Source organism: Brachyhypopomus gauderio, chromosome 1 (assembly GCF_052324685.1).
Source record: "Brachyhypopomus gauderio isolate BG-103 chromosome 1, BGAUD_0.2, whole genome shotgun sequence".
NCBI classification, from domain to species: domain Eukaryota; kingdom Metazoa; phylum Chordata; class Actinopteri; order Gymnotiformes; family Hypopomidae; genus Brachyhypopomus; species Brachyhypopomus gauderio.
This window is the reverse complement of record NC_135211.1, coordinates 53,281,335-53,299,390: the sequence shown is the minus strand read 5'-3', so window position 1 is coordinate 53,299,390 and position 18,056 is coordinate 53,281,335. Positions and strand designations below refer to the sequence as shown.

General features: G+C 41.4%; 1 protein-coding gene across 6 annotated transcripts; it reads left to right on the top strand.

Annotated features, from left to right (window-relative positions):
• The first annotated feature begins 1,515 nt into the window (after nt 1–1,515).
• Nucleotides 1,516–14,655, top strand: LOC143525425 (SLAM family member 5-like). Of its 6 annotated transcripts, XM_077019388.1 has the most exons (8): nt 1,516–1,688; nt 1,851–1,938; nt 2,392–2,516; nt 3,266–3,477; nt 10,181–10,483; nt 10,568–10,849; nt 11,120–11,252; nt 12,813–13,646. In XM_077019388.1, exons 4-8 carry the CDS (start codon nt 3,423–3,425, stop codon nt 13,096–13,098), a joined length of 1,059 nt encoding a protein of 352 aa, XP_076875503.1. In that variant the 5' UTR covers nt 1,516–1,688; nt 1,851–1,938; nt 2,392–2,516; nt 3,266–3,422; the 3' UTR covers nt 13,099–13,646. The 6 variants fall into 6 exon arrangements, 5 of the variants coding, with proteins under 5 accessions (XP_076875503.1, XP_076875513.1, XP_076875530.1 ...); XM_077019398.1 differs by adding an exon at nt 3,082–3,137 and having other exon boundaries at nt 1,516–2,516; XR_013133637.1 differs by lacking the exon at nt 12,813–13,646 and adding exons at nt 13,686–13,756; nt 14,214–14,655 and having other exon boundaries at nt 1,533–2,516.
• The last annotated feature ends 3,401 nt before the right edge of the window (nt 14,656–18,056 follow it).

Genomic DNA, 18,056 nt, shown 5'->3' with positions numbered 1-18,056 from the left:
AAAAAAACCCCCCAAATATTCCACTGCTGGTTTTTAGATTTAGGGTTAGAGTTAGAGTTATGGTTAGTGTTAGAGTTAGGGCGTTAGTGTTAGAGTTAGGATTAGTGTTAGTGTTAGGATTAGTGTTAGGGTTAGTGTTAGGCTACCAAATGATACAGGCCTTGTCTGAAGTCACATACTTCCATGCTATACCGTATGTGAAATCAGTACACAAGAATGGGTAGTGTGTCCAAATTCATAGTATTTATTAAACAGAAGGTGAACCATCCCAGGAAACAGAATGTGAACTTTGTTCTGGGAAATTAGAATCTTATAGAATGTAGGGTTTTAATATATGACACTTAAGACGTCCTGGATGAAGAGAGATGATGAGTGATGAAGAGTGATGAGGATGATGGTGAGATGGTGAGACAGGAGTGATGAGACATGAACTAGGGCTGTTTTATGGCTGCTGTTGCAAGGTGACTGGGCATTTGAAGAGGCTCGTTTCTGTCTGTGGGCTCAGGGTGAGGCAGCTCACCCTGACAAACCAGTTTTTATACTCCATCTTCACTATACAAGAGATCCTCTTGACTCTTGAATTATTCCCTGCAATCCTCTTAATTAATGCCACATGCATGCAGTGTATGCAAGACTGCAGTTGACTTCAAAGCCTAGAGAGAGCTTGGATCCAAATGCAGGAGGTTTATTGAGTCTTTGGAACAAGCCTGAAGAAAAGCATTGCTGATGGAATCTGGACTGCAGACTTCACTTGGCATTAGGCAGAATCTTGGAAATGTCTGAGGGTCAGACAGAAGGCTTGGTGTAGAAGACAGGTATTGATCAGGAACCAGAAATACAAGCAAACATGACATGACAGGGGTAATACTCACATGACGGGGATAATACTCACATGACGGGGGTAATAATCACATGACGTGGTAATACTCACATGACGAGGGTAATAATCACATGATGGGGGTAATACTCACATGATGGGGGTAATAATCACATGATGGGGGTAATACTTTTAAAAGTGAGACTGAAAGAGAGTAAAAATCCTAAGCAGGAGAGGATCGGGTGTTTCATTAGTACTCAGGTGAATTAGATCGGATTTGATGGTAGAGAGAGAATGTGGGCGTGGTAAGAGAACGTGGGCATGGCTGTGCTGGAACAGGCAGATTCAGTGGTATCCATGACAACCACACTCCTCTCATAAGGAGGGAGAAGCTCCTTTAATGTAGATTAAATAACACAAAGCAATTATTTCCAGCTTAGACAACAAATGAGCAGATGAGCATGTTGTAATTCATATTTTGCCATGGGGGGGAAATCCTAGATTCTTGAGAACACTGTCTTGACCTCACCTTCAAAATTCAGTCAACCACAGATTAATAGTTGGTTTCTTCTAAGATAACACATGCTTTTATAATTGAGCTGCAGACTTAAAGATGAACATTTCATATACACACACCAGCCACTTTATTAGATACACCTGTCCATGAGTGTGTGTGGGTGTGTGTGTGTGTGTGTGTGTGTTAGGTGGTGTCTACTGGACTGGGGGAGGGTTAGTTCATATGCTCATTTTCCTATACGTGACTCCTCTTGCTAGTTTATTTCCCTGCCAGTTGGATTGTCTCAGGTGTTGGACTGTCTCAGGTGTTGGATCGTTTCAGGTTTTGGATCACCTGTATCTTGCGTCTTGTCTGGTGAGATACAGCCCTGCATCTATTAACCTGCTATGTACCTTACTTAGTGGTTGCAGCACACTTTAACCCTAACACACTTTTATGGTGAAATGGACATTTGTCTTCCAGGTGTAGTAGTGTTGCTTATAAGACTATGCTTTTGTTGGTCTGTCTGGTCTAAAGTTCCCCAGCAGGGGGAGACTGCACTACTAGTAGAGGAACAAGGGGAGGACAACAGAACCCTGGAGTGTGATGGGAAGTGAAAGGGCAGGTGGGTCACCCAACTAGGCAGGATGGGTTACAGGAGGGGGAACTCCCCCTCACAGCCACAAGAAATGAAGGAGTTTGACAAAAAGAGGGACCCACTCAGCTAGCCAGGACCCATTTACAAGCCACCCGTTAGATAAATGAGGTAGCACAGAGGGGGATGGGGTTAGGGTTCCACTGTTTTACTCCCTCACTAAGCACAATGTTGTTTTTGTATGCCACTACTACATAACTTTACACTAATTAAATTTACACAGGCTAACTGTGCTAACCCTGTAGTATGTGCTAATATGTTGTCATGGAAATAAAGTCCCCAGACAGTTAAGGTCTGGGTGGGCTGCATAGCTTGTGTTTCCTTTGTAGTCACGGTGACTTACAGTCAATCTCAGCATTATGTGAGTAAACAGGGGAAATTCCAGCCAGATGGTTGCATTTATCTTCAGTCATTACTTTTTAGTTATTACCATCAGTGCAGATGTCACTCCACATTACCCTCTGTTGCACCGAGTACAGAAAATAACCATTCCAATCGCATTTCCACACGGACGTGATTCGACAGGCATCGCTTATACACAAACAGAGGTAAGCATCTTCATGTTGTCCTGTGGTGTTTGGTATTAGGGGTTAGGGTTAGAATTCCTGTCCAAATATCTCCAATCATCTGTCCAAATTATCACCATTATAATTACAATTAGTTCTCGGCCCCAATTTCCACCATATTTGTGGAAATGGAAGCCATGACCATCTCAAGGTCCAGAATGGTTTGGGACAGGCTGACATTGCTTCAAATATTGTGAATTGCTTGAAATATAGGGGGGGGGGGGGGGGGGGATTAGGACTCAAGTTAGGGTGAGGGTTAGGGTTAGTAGCGTTAGGGTTAGTAGAGTTAGGACTGGAGGCTGCTGGTATTCTGAGTCAGCTGGACGTTTCCTTTTGTAACTCTTCACATTTCACACAGGAATACAAGCTGACATATGCAAGGCATATTTGTCCTTGACTGATCCCCCTCCATAGACTGCATATCTAAACACTGCATGTTTGGTAAATACAGAATTGTGCTGGTGTTTACACTTCTGAGTTCTATGTCTGCAGTTCAGTGGTAATGTTAGACGATGTGTAAACAATGTTTATGCTTCGCCCCTAACAGGAGGGAAGATGGCGTTAAATAGGTCTTTGGTCTCCAGGGTTAGAAGGACACATTTAGTAGGTTACAGTTTATAACAGATCTCAGACGTTGTGGTTTCCCCTCAAACTTTGGATGTGAAAATATTCATTTTTAAAGCAATAAGGGTGTGTCAATAATTATTTCTGGTCTAATTTTCTTCCCGCAGGGAAAAAAAGCCCGACCCCCTTTCATACTGACGGAAAACAAATAGTTGGACTCCACCCACACCTCAGTTTGGTCCGCAACGCAATGGAGAATCACAAAAGATGCTACGATTGTATTACCACTATGAAGTATGAATTAAAAAAATGAACTAAACCAAAATGAAGATATGGTTACAGCGTACACGATGGACTCTGCTTTTCCTCTGTGTATCAGGTGAGTTTGTGACTGCAAGTTTGTGTCATTTTGAGTACAAGGTTTTCTTCCTGTCTTTGTGTGCTTTACGTGTTATATGAAGTGAGGTATTCATGATACATTACTATGTGATCTTATTAACACATAATTCAACCTTTCTGAGTAGGTAATGTTAGTATTTACTGATGGCAGTTATGCTGAATAGATATCAGAGTAAAGCTGAATTTAGAACAGTTTGAGAACTCTCTTTACAAATGGTAAGATAATAAATAAAGGACTAAAATTAATGAGGTAAAAATAAAGAAAGAAAAGCGAATAAATGAAAATGATAGAAGAACAGAAAACAAGGAGAATGTCTCTGTCTTTGTTCACATTTATACACGCCGGGCTCTTGTGGTCATTCCTTTTTTCCACTTCAAATGTTTGTCTTCATTATATTTGCCATTCAAATTAAACTGGCAGCTCATGTTTGAACTTTACTTTGCAGGTGTCTCCCATATCATTTTTGTTAACTGTAAGCAAGGCATAGTTGTGTGTGTGTGTGTGAATGTGGTGTGTATGTGTTCTCTAAACAGGAAATCCTGTTAAACCCCTAACAGCCAGTGTCTCCGCTGCCAGTGTCCCTGTGATCAGACACACAGACAGAGATATAGTGATTAAGAACAGTACTTTAATTTTCAGACGTGGTTGATATAGATGGACTTTACCATGAATGTAGTAATGATGCAGTGTTGCCATGACACATTGAGTATGTTCAGGTCACACCATTATCCAAAGTGACTTAAAAAGTGCTTTATAATGTAATTATAGAAAACATCCCAGCCAGGACAGTCATGGCAGTCATGGCCTGGTGGTAGGGAACTGGTCTTGTGACCGGAGGGTTGTGGGTTTGATTCCCAGACCTGAGGCCATGACTGAGGTGCCCTTGAGCAAAGCACCTAACCCCAACTGCTCCCCGGGCGCTGGGCTAGGGCTGCCCACCGCTCCGGGCATGTGTGATCTACAGCCCCCTAGTAATCACTAGTGTGTGTGTGTGTGTGTGTGTGTGTGTGTGTGTGTGTGTGTGTGTATGTGTGTGTGTTCTAACTGCATAGATGGGTAAAAAGCAGAGGACAAATTTCGATTGCGGTGAAAAAAATCACAATTGACAAAATATAGCACATTTACATTTAGTTAGCACTAGAACAGAAAATAAAGGAATATATGCTGATAACTAAGAGAGATAGAAATTGAGCATTTGTAGATAACTGATGGTCAGTAGATGAAGACCAAAAAACAGCAACTTGCAATAGTCGATAAGATACAATATCAAATACTACAAAATATAAACCTATAGTCAGTGATAGCTTAGTTACCTTGAAAAAGTAATACGATTACTGATTACTATTTTAAAAAGTAACTTGGTTACATTACATATTACTTTATTTTAAAAGTAACTACCTTAGATTACAAGTTACTTTAGTAGTTACATTCAGCAGCAAAATGAGTTTTTCCAATACTCACTCTATTGAAAGTGCATTTTTAACAGTAACAATGTATCTCCTGACATTTAAATAATGTATCTCCAGACATTGCGTTTGTGTCGCTATGCGGTATTATTTGTAAATATATTTGTAAACATAATACACACAAACTATTCAGTCAGACAGCTATTTGTTGGCGCCCGGGGAGCAGTTGGGGCAGTCATGGCCTGGTGGTAGGGAACTGGTCTTGTGACCGGAGGGTTGTGAGTTTGATTCCCAGACCAGAGGTCATGACTGAGGTGCCCTTGAGCAAGGCACCTAACCCCAACTGCTCCCCGGGCGCCGGGCTAGGGCTGCCCACCGCTCTGGGCACGTGTGATCCACAGCCCCCTAGTAATCACTAGTGTGTGTGTGTTCTAACTACACAGATGGGTTAAAAGCGGAGGACAAATTTCGATTGGGGTGTAAATTCACAATTGACAAAATATGGCACATTTCATTTCATTGTTGTGAAATGAAATATTATTACAATTTCAAGCATTTTTAAGTAGGCTACGTTAGCCAAAATTCCAGCACTTTTCAAACATGGAACACAATGCAACATTAAAATTTGTCAGGTCATTGTTCCTTCTCCTGTTTTTGAGGGGTATTTCTTTACACTATCACATATCGTTACAGACAACACTGCACAGAATGACGTGAACGTGCTTGTGCTCTCACAGGTTTGCGCGCATCGTGCGGAGTCGAGCGCTACGGTCAGACGCAAAAGTATAACTGAGCCAAGAAGAAAGCAAAAATATACATTTTTACTAAGGAAAATAAAAATAGTAACGCACAGTTACTTGGATAAGTAACTTTAATCTGATTACTGGACTGAAAATAGTAACTTGTTATTGTGACGCTCGTAGGAAGGGGGCACGACGAGCGTCGCAAGGTGCAACACAGAACGTTTAATGAATCACAGACGTAAACTCCGTGCGGAGAATGAGCACAAACATCTGACACTCACTCAGACACGAAGCTTTAGACAAAGACAAGCACAAGACAATACGCGAACGCACATTATATAGGTGGTTAACACAGACTCTCGTGATCTCGAGACAAGGCACAGGTGAGACTACAAACACGCTCACGGACAACCCACACCCACGGAAGTACATACATGGACATAACGACACGCAGACAACGTAGCGGCACGCCCACAGGGAAGGGTCCGGAGCGGTCACCGTGACAGTTATATTACTCGTTACTGAAAAAAGAGGTAAGATTAGAGTAACGCGTTACTAAGTAATGCTTATCACTGCTTATAATACAATATCATATACTACAAGATATAAATGTATACTATAAATAATATGAGATATAAACCTAATACTATAAATGCTACAATATATACCTATAATACAATATCAAATACTATAAGATATAAATGTATACTATAAATACTGAGATATAAACTTAATACTATAAATGCTACAAGATGTACTTACAATACAATATCAAATGCTATAAGATAAAACCTCATAAAAGATATGTATATATATATATATATATATATATATATATATATATATATATATATATATATATATATATATATATAAATATATATATATATATATATATATATATATATATATACAGTGTATATATAATAAAATATTTTATTTATAATAAAAAAAAAAGAATTAATTTTAATTAGTGTCCATCGCATATCAAGCCTATAAAGGCGCACACAATTAACATTTCATGCATCAGTACAGAAGCATTGCAAACCGCACCAAACGGGATTTTTCCAAGGAAAAACTCACCTAAATCCTGGAAGTGGCAGAAGCTGACAGACAAAGTATAGGAGATAAAATCAGTGATTGTTGTATTTCCCTTATTTATTTTTCAGGTGGTGAGTGAATGTAAAACTTGCATGCCAATGAATGCATGTTCATAGAAGTCTAGATTATGCTTACAACATATAACAACAAGCATACATCACTATACAAAATGTTTCATGTAAATTTTGGCAAAAACTTATCATTTGTCTTTGTGTTTCCAAGTCAGCCTGGTAAAGTAATTCTCTCCTGGTCATTCAAGGCATGTAAATGCAAACGTGTATTACATTTTGATTAATATTGAGACAGAATAACTTCCATACCATCCCAGTTGGTCCAGATTAAGGAGTCATGGGTACCCTTTATACCTCAATATCCCACTAGAAGTGCTAGAAGAGGTGACTGGGGAGAGGGGAAACTGGGCCTCTTTGCTCTTTGGATGTGAAAATACTAGTTAGCACCACTCATACAGTAGTTTTGTTTTGCTACCAATTATGTGAAAACCTATTCTGATTTCATGCAATGCATCTTTAGAATGTGGAAATGTTTTATGTATTGGTGCATGGCATAGCAGTGCTTTTCTGCATTCTTTGGGATACAGAAGCTTTGCTCATGGGCAACACAGTAGTCTGGAGAAATCAATCATTGGCATCACTTTAGTCTGGCCTTACTCAAAGTTACTTATATATGTAAATGATTAATCAGTCCATTTGATTGGTTAAGTTATGTCAAGCTTAATTGGTTATGTCAAGGCTAACTGTAGAATGTAATGTACGAGGCACAGAATTCTTGCTTTCACTCACGGTCACTTTTATTTACTCCAAATATAGCACAGTCAGCACACGTATAAACCACACACACACACACACACACACACACACACACACACACACACACACACACACACACACACACACACACACACACACACACACACACGTATAGACTAGGGATACTCAAATAGAAATGATGAGGGGCCACAATTTGAGGGGGGGAACGTATTTGCGCATCTGCTGTCTGTTTATTGTTGCCATAGAGGCAATCCCCATCCTCGTCTTGAGATTGCGGTTCGCGATTTCAAAATAAGAGTGGATAGCGCGATTGAAAAAAAATCATTAAAAAAAAAGAAAACTTTTCAAAACAGCTCGCAGACCAGAAATAGATGATAGGGCCGCTATTTGAGTATGGGGGGTATAGACTCTTAACAAAGACAAGCACGGGACACTGCGCAAACTCACATTAAATACACAAACCACATAAGCCCCGAGTGATCACGAGACGAATGAACACATTCAGACACATCCACACCCACGAAGATCCACAGACGCAGACGTCTAGACGTAGACGACATAAACACACATCCAAAGAGGAGGGGTCAGGGGCTGTAACGTGACAGAGCCCCCCACCAAGGGCACTACCCGTCCTGGGGTGCCAACAGAAACAAATGCCCCAAACCCACACCGATGGGCAGATCCGGAGCCCTCAGTCCTGCGTCTGGAAGATGACCGCCCTCGGTGGAGAATCTGCCACGAACAGCCTAGAAAACCCTCCCTGGGAAGACAGGGGAAACCACGTTAGACAAACACAACGGTACATTCACAAAAACACAAACAGGAACATTGATAGACAGTGGTACGAAAGGGAAAAGGGGATTCGGGAACAGTCCATCGCGCACACCACGGAGGGATAGGGAGAAACATCCTCCGCCGGACCTCTATTCCCCCTCACGGTCTCGCCAGAGTACTCCGAGGGCGGTGAGCTCAAGTCGTCATCCTCCATGCAGGGCTCGCTGTCCGAGTACTTGGATAAATCGGAGCACTCGGACGGAGGAGGGGTCGCTTCCTCTCCCTCTGACAGAAGGAGGAGGGCTTTCGTCTTCCTCCTTGCCCTCACCATAGTAATCGGTGGAGGCCGAGTACACGGAAGGAGGAGGGCTTTCCTCTTCTTCCTCACCCTCACCGTAGTACTTGGTGGGGGCCGAGTGCATGGACGGAGGGGAGCTCTCCTCCTCTTCGGCTTTCTTGTCAATCATTTCAAGGCTGGGGTTATCTAGGTTGCTTGTGCACCTTTCTCTACCACACCTTTCCCTACCACACCTTTCTCTACCACACTTTTTTCTACCACACCTTTCTCTACCACTCTTTTTTCTTCCACTCAACTTTCCATTAAAATGCTTGGATACAGCACTCAGTGAACAGCCAGCGTCTTTAGCAATGAACTTTTGTGTCTTACCTTCCTTGTGGAGTGTGTCAGTGCCTTCTGGACATTTGTCAGCAGTCTTCCCCATGATGGTGCAGCCTACTGAATAAAACTAAAGGACCATTTTAAACACTTAGGAATCCTTTGCAGGTGTTTTGTGTTAATTATTCAATTTTCTGAAATAATGACCTTTGGGTTTGCATTGGTTGTAAGCCATAATCATCAACATTAACAGGAAAAAAAACTTGAAATGGATCACTCTGTCATGAATCTATAAAATATGTGTTAAGTTTTAGTATTGAAGTATTATATTACACACACATACACACAATTCAATGGGTGAGGTGTTTGTGGGAATATAAACACCTCAATAGATAGGAAGATGAGAAGATTAACTCAAATGGGTCACATGTCCCTGGAGAAGTTGTAAACTTCCCTTTGGTTACAACTTCAATCCTTTTAACAGTGATACTTTCAAGACTTACTGGCTGTTTGTAAAATTGTAAAATGTGATGAGTCTCAGGTAATGTGCTGTAGGATGTAGGGGTGAAGTGATGAAGGATCATCTGAGGACAGCAGTTATAAGAACTGAAGATGGTTATCTGTCCATGCTGCACTAACGCTAACAGCTCTGAACATTTACATATAGTACTTAATTATACAAGATCATGTTACATATTGTGAAATGTGCTGAAAGTCCATGTATTTATTCTGCTTGTTTATTCTGGACCATGTATTTGTAAACATATGCACACAGGAACATTTTGAATAAGAGAATAAACCAAAGAGCCTGTTAACTACACTGCTGAGTGTCACGTTACGGCCCCTGACCCCTTCCCGTTGGGCGTGTGTTTATGTCGTCTATGTATCTCTGTGGGTGTGGTTGTGTCCGTGTGTTAATCAATCTCACCTGTGGCTCGTCTCGTCATCATGCGGGGATTATGTGGTTTGTCTATTTAGTGTGCATTCACGCAGTGTCTCGTGCTCGTCTTTGTTTGAGTCTGCCAACACTTCTTGTTAAACGTGCACTGTCTGCGCTATTTGTGTCCAAAATAAAAGTTTGTTGTGCTGTAATGCTGGACTCTGTGCCTCGTCTGTCACCCTGCACGCAACGTCACACTGAGTTTAGTCTGCTTCTTAAGTTTAAATACTATTGTATTGTCCTTCTTTTTTAATGTCAGTAGAGATATAGATACAAGAACACAGAACCTAAAATCAGCACTTTTTCTCTTCCAGTGATGTTCACCAGCACTTCAGCTGAGAGGACAGTAGTGAACAGTGTTGTGGGGACGTCTCTTACCTTCCCTACCTGGGTGCCTCTTAGTGGGAGTATACAATATGAAGGCAGAACCATTGGACAAGTGTTAAATAAAGTCATAGACACAGACACTGTTGAGAGGTTTAAGAATCGTCTCCACTGGGACATTCAGACTGGGCTCTTCACTCTCACAGACCTGAACACAGGAGACTCGGGTGCTTATACTGTAGAGAGTTTAAAAGACCCTTATGTAAAGGTGGAATATCAACTGGAGGTGTATGGTAAGATTGTTTCTCGGTTTAATACAAAATTAACATGTGAAGAAAGTCTTAGACTGATTCATATTTATTTTATCTTTCTTTCAGAAACTGTATCAGTACCTAATGTGACAGCCACCCACAGTTCTCCAGATAAGAACCTCTGCTCATTACTGTGTTCAGTGAGGAATGTGAGAGGACTCAGTCTCTTTTGGTATAAAGGCAACGTCAAAATAAACCACACAGGAAACTCCAGCTTGAATGCCATAGTGTATCTTCCTCTGGAAATTGAGAATTCAGATAATGACAGCTTCACATGTGTGGCTTCAAACCCAATCAGCAACAAGACAACCACAGTCAACATTACCACACACTGTCTCCACAGTCCTGGTATAACAATTGAACATATAATCACTCACATCCTCAATTACTGATTTTTTAGCTTTTTCTGATGATATCTACATCAGTAAACACATTAATCTGTAACAATGTACAGATTTTAGATAATTAATCTTTTTTTTCCAGCACTTGTGTATTCTGCATTTCAGGGAGACAAACCTCATAAACACTGATACATCTATGTTGTGTAGAATATTAATTAGCATACAGGACAGTTGGTTTTAATGTAATTAACTGGTTAATTTGTTTCTCTTTGTGTAGCTGGTGAAGACCGTACTCACTACATCGTCGGGGCAGTTCTCTCTACGGTTTTTGTTGTAGCTGCAGTTGTGGTTGCTGTGTTTCTCAGGAGGAGGAGATGGATAAAGGAGTCCAGTCACTACACAGAAGGCAGGTATTCACACTCATGTACTTTTATTTCGCAAGAATCCAAGTCTAACTGTTTATTAGATATGTGTAACACACATACGTACTTTATATATATATATATATATATATATATATATATATATATATATATATATATATATATATATATATATATTAGGGGTGGGACGCGATCAAAAAAATTAATCGAATTAATTACAAGCGTTGTAATTAATTAATCGAAATTAATCGCATTTTAATCGCATTTCAATATTTAACGTGAGAAATATTAATTTAAGTTTGAATGATGAATGAATCAATGAACATAAGCATAAACTTCAACATCTTGTTTATTTTTCCACCAGTCTACTACACAGACCAACAATAGATGAGTGCAGAAAACAAAGCAAACAGTTTTCAGAACACTGGAAATTCTGACCAAAAATGTTTAATTTTGGGAGCTTTGCTCATGATATTGGAAGAATAAGAAGAAGTGAAGTAAATCAGATGTTTTTAAATACCATTTTAGATGGTAGACTTTTTCTTTAATTTCCCAGGCCTCTTACACAGGCATCTCCATAGTGCCTAGTGATCTTCTGCATGCTCAAAGCAAATGACTGGATCTTTCATTCATCATCTATAATATGAGCTGTCACACCAAGATAATTCTTGTTGCTAACAGAGGTCCAGTGATCCCCAGTCAGACCCACATTTAGGGCACTCTTCACAATAACCAAATAATGTGATGCGTAAAGTATTGTAATGATCCTTAAGGGATTATTGGGTTACTGTTTCTTTAAGTTAAGTTGTGTGTGCGAGTGGAAAAGTGCGCGAGGAGCGAGAGTGAGAGAGAGAGAGGATTCGGTTATTTTTCTTGAGTGAGTTCGCTTGTATTAATGTTTAAATAAAAGAGACGAGTTGTCAACAGTAAACTGTCCTGGTATTTAACCAACGTTACAGTATAAACGCCTCCGCCGCTCGTGCGAGGTGTGCGGAGTCGCGCGTGTCACTAGCGAAAGTTTAATCCAGTCTTGATTAGGTTTAATCAGTCTTAATGGTCCAATGAAGGTAATTTAAAAACCAGGACATTTCCTCACTTAAAAAAACCCCGGGACAGGATGTGAAATACGGACGTTTGTTCACCCTATCGTACTAGGAATACATTTATCAGCTAAGTGATCATTACTGACCTGCGCATTAGTACCAACATGTTTTGCGTTGAGGCGGTAACGAAGGGTGGAAGTGCTCGTGTGATAAGCGAACTCCTTCCTACATAAAATGCAAATAACACTATATTTATTTTTACTTCCATCTGGACGTTTCTTATATTTATATTTCCCATCCACCAGCGTAGCGTCTTCACTCATCTCCATCATGCTCATCTTATTGTGCGTCCATATAATCTGTATGTCTGGAACTCGTGCACTGAGAAACATTCACGGTGCAAATGTGTCTCATGCGTTAAATGCGTTAATTTTTTTAGTGCGTTAATTTTCCTGTAATTAATTAATCGAAATTAACGCGTTAAAGTCCCACCACTAAATATATATATATATATACAAACTAAGTACCTATGCACCTGTTTAAGGGTTGGATGTGATGACAAAGTGGACATAAAGTTACTATTACTGTTCACAATTGTCACTTTCACTACAAAAACCAAGAGTGGATTCAGGACTGGCCAGTATGGGCGTACTCACACTAGGCTCTGTGATCCGGGCCCGGGCACGGTTGCCTGCCGAAGCACGGTTCGTTTGGCTAGTGTGAGCGCTCCAACCGTGCCCGGGCCCGGATCAGTTAACCGTGCTCGGGCCCGCTTTGAAGAGGTGGGCCAGGGCACGATTCATGTGGACTCGGGCACGGTTCGCTTCTAGTGTGAGCGCTATCCGTGCCCGGGCCCGCTTGGTGCCTCGTCTGATTGGTTCATTTCGCTGGAACTCAAACATGACATCAGTGATGCGACGCTCACGTTAAACAGTCATAGCGGCAAAGCGATTAGCAGACAACCGTTGTGTTAAATTATCGATAAATCTGTGCTTGCACCGTGTTTCTGCACTCCCAAAACGACTCCAAAAATACAATAAAAAGAGAATCGTGAACTCTATAGTGTTGTGCGAGCGCGCTTTTTTCCAAATAAAGCGGCGTTGTGATGACGTAAGCGTGCTCGGGCCGGGTTGCTGAAGCGAGTGTGAGTGCAGGCCAGCGGGGGAGTGGGGAGGGGGGATAACCGGGCCCCAGCACGGAACAAGCAAACCGTGCCTAGTGTGAGTACGCCCTATGTCTCTGCTACTTCATTTTAAAAACTCAAACATGTACACTGTGATATCCCTTTAGTGTTCTGCTGTTCTGGTGTCTGTCAGTCTCTGTCTGACCAATGAGAATGATCCTACTGAACCACTGTTTTTATATATTCATTTATTTATATTATTATTATTATTATTATTATTATTTATCTTTGCAGACCCATCTGCAACTGAAGGGCCACAGGGTGAGGTGCAGTATTCTGTGATAACTCACAGAACTGATTCTCAGGTCAGTGACGTCTCATGGCCTGACAGACACTGGCAAACACCTGACACACAGCACAACCACAGTGTGAACAGCTCAGTCCCACGGGCCGGCATGCTTTCACAACCACAGTGTCTGCAGCTCAGTGTCACTGAGCTTCTTCTGTCTTGTGTGGTTTCAAGTGTTTTTGATGTTGCTGAACTTTGCATGCGATGCTTGGCTTTCACACGCGGCTGTAAAGACTCTTTTTTAGTAGTTTAGTCAGAGAAACATCTGTAACAGTGTGTCAGTGCCACAGCATGAACATGTTTTCTGTGAGAGAATATTCAGATATTTAGTGCTATGAATGTGTGCCTCAGTGTTTTCAGATAAATGCACTTATATTCTCTCTCTCTCTCTCTCTCTCTCTCTCTCTCTCTCTCTCTTTCTCTTTCTCTCTCCCATCCCTCTTCTCTCATTTCCCTCTGTCTCTCTGGAACAGGCACATATACATGAATCTTTCCCTGAGGAGTCGCATAGACTAACAACAATTTATGACCAAATTCAGCCCTGTAACTAAGAGGCTTCTGTCCACAGAGGAAGCAAACAAAGAAGGAGAAAAAACAGAGAGGTGGAGTTTTACATGTTTATATGTTGTAATTAAGAGATATTTTAACTGTCTAATGAAGTTTGTATATAAGGAAAAGTCACAGCCCTGGCTGTTCATTCTCCCTGAATTTACCCCACAGTGGGACTCATTAGTCCCCCTAATTTGATTTAATTACATTTTTAATTGTTGAGAATTTAATTAAATTTTTTGGCAAACATATGTCTTGATCACAACTGAACATCACTGTGAAATGTAAAGAGAATGTTTGAATGTTAACATGTTAATGTTTAAATGGTAACCCTAACCTTAAACAGAGAACAGGGTTTTAATCTCAGAGGTGGTAGTTATTTATTGACATACTGACACTTGTGAAGAGCACTGTGGTCATGTGGTTACACCAACCCTGTGTTAAACAGACAGAGGTGTGGGGCAAAGAGCCATGTGAGGCAAAATGTACAAACCCAAAGGAGATATTAATGTGTTTGCATTTCCTACTGCTAACTGCACGTTAAAAGACCCACTCAGCTGCACCAGAACGTATTTCAGTGGAAATGATTCAGGCCACTTCATAACGATTTACAGCTTTAGTTTCCATGGTGCACGTTAACGCACCTGCATGCAAAGCACATTCAGTTGGCCAGGGAGCAGCTGTTCCTTTATTTGTCTAATGTGGTTCACATGGGAACAAGAGTGAGAAAATAATGATGCCGTTATAGTTCACTTCCTCTTGGGGGGGGGGGGGGGGGGCATGTCCGCTCTGGATCTGAGCCAAACACCATAAACCACAAGGAAAGGTTAGACAGAAGAGAAAAGAATCTCATGTAAAGCTTTGGAAGAGAGATATCATGTTGTAAACTTGCACACAGCTACACTGCAGGGAAGATAATCTCACACAGCGACACTGCAGGGAAGATAATCTCACACAGGTCAAACTTCAGCTTTCTCATTTGTTTGCTAATTCTCTTGCTGCAGGTTGACAGCAATGACTCCTTTTGCATCTGTATTTATTATGGGAGAAGTGTGTCCAAGCCTGACTTAAAGTCACTTCTTTAAGTCACTTTAAAAGTATAATTAGTTTTGTTGTGACATTCCTCAAAATAAGATTAATTTAATCATGTGTATAAAATACCTAATCAAATCCAAATACTTAACAGTGGTTACTTTTCGTTCTAAGGTTTGTTTTGTCATTAAGCTTTGTAAAATCCCCTTCCAAATATATTGTTAAAACATTTAGCTCCATCTAGTGGAAATAACTAATTTTACCTGAAAACATATCAGAAGATTTTGAATTAATGAAAAGTGTTAAATTCATGAAAATCATTTATTGACTTATATATATATTTTATTTGTATTGCACTTAACCAGAAATTACTTCAAAGTAAACATATATAGAGGTAAACTGAAGGTTGTTCACACCCCCACCAACACACAAACACACATCCACCCTCTAATCCACACACACTTGCTAAATGTCAAGTCATTGTTTGTATTCTGTGCTTCTAGAGGCCTGACCTCACTGAACTATAGTAAGGTCCACCCATCTCCTTAAAAGCCCCACTGTATTGAGATGACATCGCATCTGACCTCTGACATGTTTGTATGTACTCATTCGGCACAAAGACTCTTTTCACCAAAAAGCTGTTAGAACTGGAGCGGAAATCTAAAGTACATTTAAATTTACATTTACAGCATTTAGCAGGCGCTCTTATCCAGAGCGACTTAGCGACTGCTTTGCATCTGATCACAGAATTCATCCTTGGTAATAGTACGGATAGACCAGAATTCAAGGTACCATTGAGTCAGACTACTACTAAACTACAGGAGTCAATGTCATTACTTAGTGTTTTCCAAGTTAGACGTTTGCCAAAAAGCACAAATAACCATAGCCAGACATACAATTTAAGAATAACGGCAAGTGCTATTTGCTGAGTTGGTGCTCTGGTAAGAACTCAACAAACAGGTGAGTCTTCAGTCTACGCTTGAAGATAGCAATAGAATCTGCAGTCCGAGCAGCTAATGGAAGATCGTTCCACCATCTTGGAGCCAGGACGGAGAATAGTCTGGAGTCTTCTATGAGACTTTAAGCATGGAGTTTTGAGTCGAGCCAAGCTTGAGGTTCTGAGTGTTCCCTGTACGGATCGGCTTTTGACCATGGACATCATGTAGGGAGGGGCTAGTCCATTTTTGGCTTTGTAAGTATAGTGGTGTGGCAGAAACCAGGAAGTAACTCCGACTACGCCACCCCCGGGGGTATAAGCTCCCAAGGGAAAGTGCATTTGTGGTCAAAAACACCTCAAATTAATCCCAATTACCAGGGTTCTCACTCAGACATCAGGTTCGTGCCATCAAGACAGAGACAGGGTTAGCGTAGAAATGTTTATTTTCCATCAAAAGGTATTCAATTGTATTTTTTATCTTCTATTAAAATGGTTGCGCCCACACACACTCACACTTATTCGCTCGCTCACTCACACGGTGGGTATGGTCAGGATAAACCCACAAAACCACCAACCTTACACAAATACAAAGAAATGAACCAAAACAGGCAGGGAAGGGCTTACCAGAGGGAGGACCGTCACCACAGAGTGGTTCAACAGAACCACACGTAAGATACGCTGACTTCATACCCCAGTGACACTACACTACCAAAAGGGTGAACTCATGGACCCAAATGCCCACCACCACTGGCTGTGGCCTGCCTACTGTTCGTCCCTGCTCCTGCCAAAAGAACAAAAGGAATATAATTGTTGGCCCTGTACAATACCACCAAAGGAAGGCTGAGCACACCAGGCCAGCAGTAAGACAATTCTCCAAACTCTAGTGATCACACACACGCACGAGAAGTTGTACACTCGACTCAAATATCACATCCCAGAGGGCACAGCAGATATTGCATCCCCAAGAAGGGCACCACAAATGCCCCAGCCACCCCCCAGGAGGAATCCAAGGCCCAAAGTAAATAAACCCAAATGAAACAAAACAAAAAAATAACTACAAGGAATTAATACCCACTTACACTCACCCAACCATACAACCTCACACGGACACACACATACACACACGCTGGTTCTAGTTAACACCCACGCGCTGCCGTATGCAAGTACAGCACGCGGCCTCGCTCACTGTAGTACCACCGTTTGGCAGAGCAAGCACAACGTGAGAGTGCACTATAATAAAACACCATACAAGCGGAATAGCAGAACAGAACAGCGTTACAGCATTACAACAGAACAGAACAGCAGCCGGAGCAAAGCCCGACACGACGAAACTGATTGTAGGCCCGGTAAAGAGGATGAAGCACCCGGCAGCACCAAAGTCCAGTATTATTATACACCAGCCCGAATACCCAACTAGTCTCTGAGGCAACAGTCACGAATGTGGATCCAAACAGCAGACAGTGAACTAGGTAAACCACTGCAAGGATTAAAAGCGCAATTAAAACCCAGAGGAGCCACTGCAGAACGCTGACCACCAGGTAAAACTCCCTCAGACAAACGTAGACAAAACAAGGATGCCAAACGCGGCCTTAACCGAGATCGCCCGCAGGTGAACAGCAGCAAAACCAATGCTGATGGCCAGGCAGAACGGCGTAGGACGCCAGAACGTGGCTCTGGCAGTGTTGGCGCCCTGAATTTAAAGCCCATCGCCAACATGCGGCGACAAAACTGCGTGATGATGTAATCAACGACGCAGCGAGACTACAGCACACATAGAGGTGCCGAAGCACCACTACAT

Excerpts from the sequence above, each read along its gene's own strand:
- LOC143525425 (XM_077019388.1), top strand. The coding sequence starts at position 3,423 with ATGAAGATATGGTTACAGCGTACACGATGGACTCTGCTTTTCCTCTGT. Across the intron at positions 10,484-10,567 it reads ATATCAACTGGAGGTGTATG|AAACTGTATCAGTACCTAAT; the intron begins GTAAGATTGTTT and ends TCTTTCTTTCAG. Across the intron at positions 11,253-12,812 it reads AGTCACTACACAGAAGGCAG|GGTTGGATGTGATGACAAAG; the intron begins GTATTCACACTC and ends CACCTGTTTAAG.